The 3,216-nt window shown below is 32.4% G+C and overlaps 1 protein-coding gene across 1 annotated transcript in view; it reads left to right on the plus strand.

Annotated features, from left to right (window-relative positions):
- sorcs1 (sortilin-related VPS10 domain containing receptor 1) overlaps positions 1 to 2,802 on the plus strand; it is a 79,416-nt gene extending 76,614 nt beyond the window's left edge. The window contains exon 30 of the mRNA XM_016480549.1: positions 1,762 to 2,802. Coding sequence (XP_016336035.1) covers positions 1,762 to 1,826 — 65 coding nt within the window. The 3' untranslated portion in view covers positions 1,827 to 2,802. The remainder of the gene's footprint in view (positions 1 to 1,761) is intronic.
- The last annotated feature ends 414 nt before the right edge of the window (positions 2,803 to 3,216 follow it).

Genomic DNA, 3,216 nt, shown 5'->3' on the forward strand with positions numbered 1-3,216 from the left:
GTGTTGTTCGAAACCCGTAAGACCTTCGTTCATCTTCGGAACACAATTTAAGAGATTTTTGATGACATATGAGGGCTCTCTGACCCACTCGTGTCATGATACTGTCACTCTCCCTTCATCTCTGAATGTCTTCACGAAGCTAAGCTAAGTTCCTTTTTAATGCTTTCAGGTTATTGGCAACATGCTTGTTGCTAAGGCTATCCATGTTGCTTAGGCTTATTTAGTCGTTTTCAGTAAAATGCTTGTGCCAGGCTTATGCGATCATATTGGCAATATGCGTTATTATCTGTTGTCATTGGCAACATGCTGTGTTTTAACCTATCAAGTCTGGTCGCCTTTATTTATATAGCAGTAAACAGCACAAATGCAGGGAGCTTTGTGGTGATAGACAGGAAATAACCATCATGGTGCGGGCGGAATCAGAATCAGCTGTGGCACAGCTCCAGGGAGAAAATGGTAAGCAGGCGTTGTTTGGTGAGGTTGGTTCAGCATTGATTCTGTTCGAGTATTGGAAACGATTGTTCTATCTAGTTGTATTGGAAACATGCTTGTTCCAGAACTGTTTGGTTGCTTTTGGAACATGCTTTTTCTTAAGGCTATCTGGTTTCTGTTGGAAACATGCTTGTCTAAAGGCTATCTGGTTGTTATTGAGAACGTGTTGTTGCTTAAGCTTTTCAGGTATTGGCAACATACTCATTAGGTCATCTAAGGGCAACATGCTTGTTACTATGGCTTATGCAGGATTTGGCAACATACTTGTTTGGGTCACTGGGTAATGGCAACATGCTTGTTGCTTAAGGCATTGAGATTTTCACTGTCAGTTTTTGTTGGGGATATCAGCATATGGTTTCTGGGTTATCGCTGCTCTCCCTGCTCTTATCCACGCTAGGCTGCATGGATGTGCAATAAGTTATTGCCAGAACTATACCGCCAATCCAAACTGTATTCTAATTTTCAATCATCTTTGACAATAGTGGTCCAGACAGAAATCAAGCGTAGCATTAGTTCTGGCAGGTCACGTCAGTCAAGCTCGCATCAGCTGACTCTCAGCTGATCCACGTCTACCTATAGAGATACAACACCTATCACAGCATTCCATATATAAGTTCCTTCAGTATTATCAGCAGCTTTCTTGTTGGCTCAATAGCTAATTATCCTCCTCCATCCCCAGCTCCTCCTCTCGTCCAGTCAGGATTCAGCCTTCTGATTCCCCTTTGAATCAGACTAACTTAATTTATTATATAACTTACTATTTGTAATAAATTATATGATTAGTAAAATGCTAAATATAAATATTGTTACAAATAATATTAATATAATTAATATATTAGTAATATAACAAAAATATTAATATATTAAAAAATAATAATTATTTAGTTATGTAATATACACACACACACACACACACACCCACACAGTGTGTTACGGATTTGAGGATAGACAGACAGACACATTTATATAAAAGATGTAGAATGCATAATTGTATAATTATTGGAATTGTGTATATTATATATTTATTACATATTGTGTATGTAAATAAAATACAATTCTAAAATTCTAAACAAAATTAGAATTGTATTTATTATATATTACATACTTCCATAAACATATATAAATCATTAAAATATTAATAATAATACTTTTAAATAATACAATTATTTATTTTTAAAATTTAATTTAGTTTTTATTGTCATTTTTTTTATTGTCAGACATTTTATTGATTTAGTTTTTATTGTCATTTTGTCTCTTTGTATTTCCCAGAATGCATCAAACCTCATCCACGTGTCAAATTCTCATCAGATCTTCCTACATACATTGACGTTTGAACTCTAGCCTCCGCCATGTCAAGGACTTTGGTCATGCGGACACAAAGGTTTCAAGCTTTATTCAGTACTTGTGCATGTTGGACATTAACTTTACTGTGCTCTGTGAATACTAGAACAAACTTTGTACAGCTTTTTTATACATCTGTGTATTCAAGAAAACATTTTTGATGCTGTTCATTTATAAAGATGCCAGTGTGTACAAAGTCTGAGGGAAAATCCAGCATGAAGCGTGGAAAAAAAGACAATTATACTTGGTTACCCGTCTGTTTATTTTTATTGTAAACAGTGCCAGTACAGTATTCATGAGCGTAAAACAGGGATATGTGACATTTTGAAAGTGTTTTAATAATAAAATGTAAAATAATGATTATTGTAAAATGAAACATTTCCTGGGTTTCATTTTGTAAAAGTATATCTAGCACATCTGTACTTTACATGTAACACAGAAATGTAGATTTTACCACTAATTTTATGAGTTTCATGCCTTTATTCATGAAACAGGGTTAATGTTGAAGCTTGTTTATCTTGTTTTACTTCTCTGCAATATCAAAGTATTTTTTCTTAGTAAAATAAAATCGTTGTGTTTCTATGTAGAAATAACTGACTGTTGGTTTACAGATACATATCAGTGTCAAGATATGCTGCGTAAACTGACTTGAGACGTTATGGCCAAGCAGAAGATGATAATCGTATACTGTGTCTAGTGTTTCATAAACAGTTTTGTATGGAATAATTTATGTGCACTCACAGAGAGTTACAAGATTTATGCTTTCATTTTGCTTGTTTATTTGTTATTTTTTGTGCATTTAAATTCAGTCATGACGTACCAAAAGTGAACTGTACAGGCTGACGGATATGAATGTATGAATGTGTAAGTACATATTTAAAAATTTTTTTTTATTTTTTACTTTCCCTCTTTATGAGCAGTATAAAATCACAGGGAAGCCATGATCAGTTGATGAATTGACTAGTACTAACGAATCATATATATATATATATATAAAGTAACAATTTGATGGTGAATTAAACTTGAAATTTTGAAGTAGTAAGTAGTTTTGTTCACTCATAAGTTATATATAAAACATAATATAATTATTTTCTTATTTATTTTTTGCATTTTGGGGTTTTTATTCTTCTTAAAAGAGGTATCTTATGCTCACCAAGGTGGCATTTATTTAGTAAAAAATACAATAAAAACATCAATATTGTGAAATATTATTACATTTTAAAATAATTGGTTTCTATTTCAATATACCATAAAATGTAATGTATTCCTGTGATGCAAAGCTAAATTTTCAGCATCCATAATTTATAATTATAATTCATTATAATTTTTGAAAACAGTTGTGCTGCTTAATATTTTTGTGTAAATTTTGATACAGCATGAATA

This window comes from Sinocyclocheilus anshuiensis, unplaced genomic scaffold, assembly GCF_001515605.1.
Source record: "Sinocyclocheilus anshuiensis isolate Anshui unplaced genomic scaffold, SAMN03320099.WGS_v1.1 scaffold1371, whole genome shotgun sequence".
Taxonomy (NCBI): Eukaryota; Metazoa; Chordata; class Actinopteri; order Cypriniformes; family Cyprinidae; genus Sinocyclocheilus; species Sinocyclocheilus anshuiensis.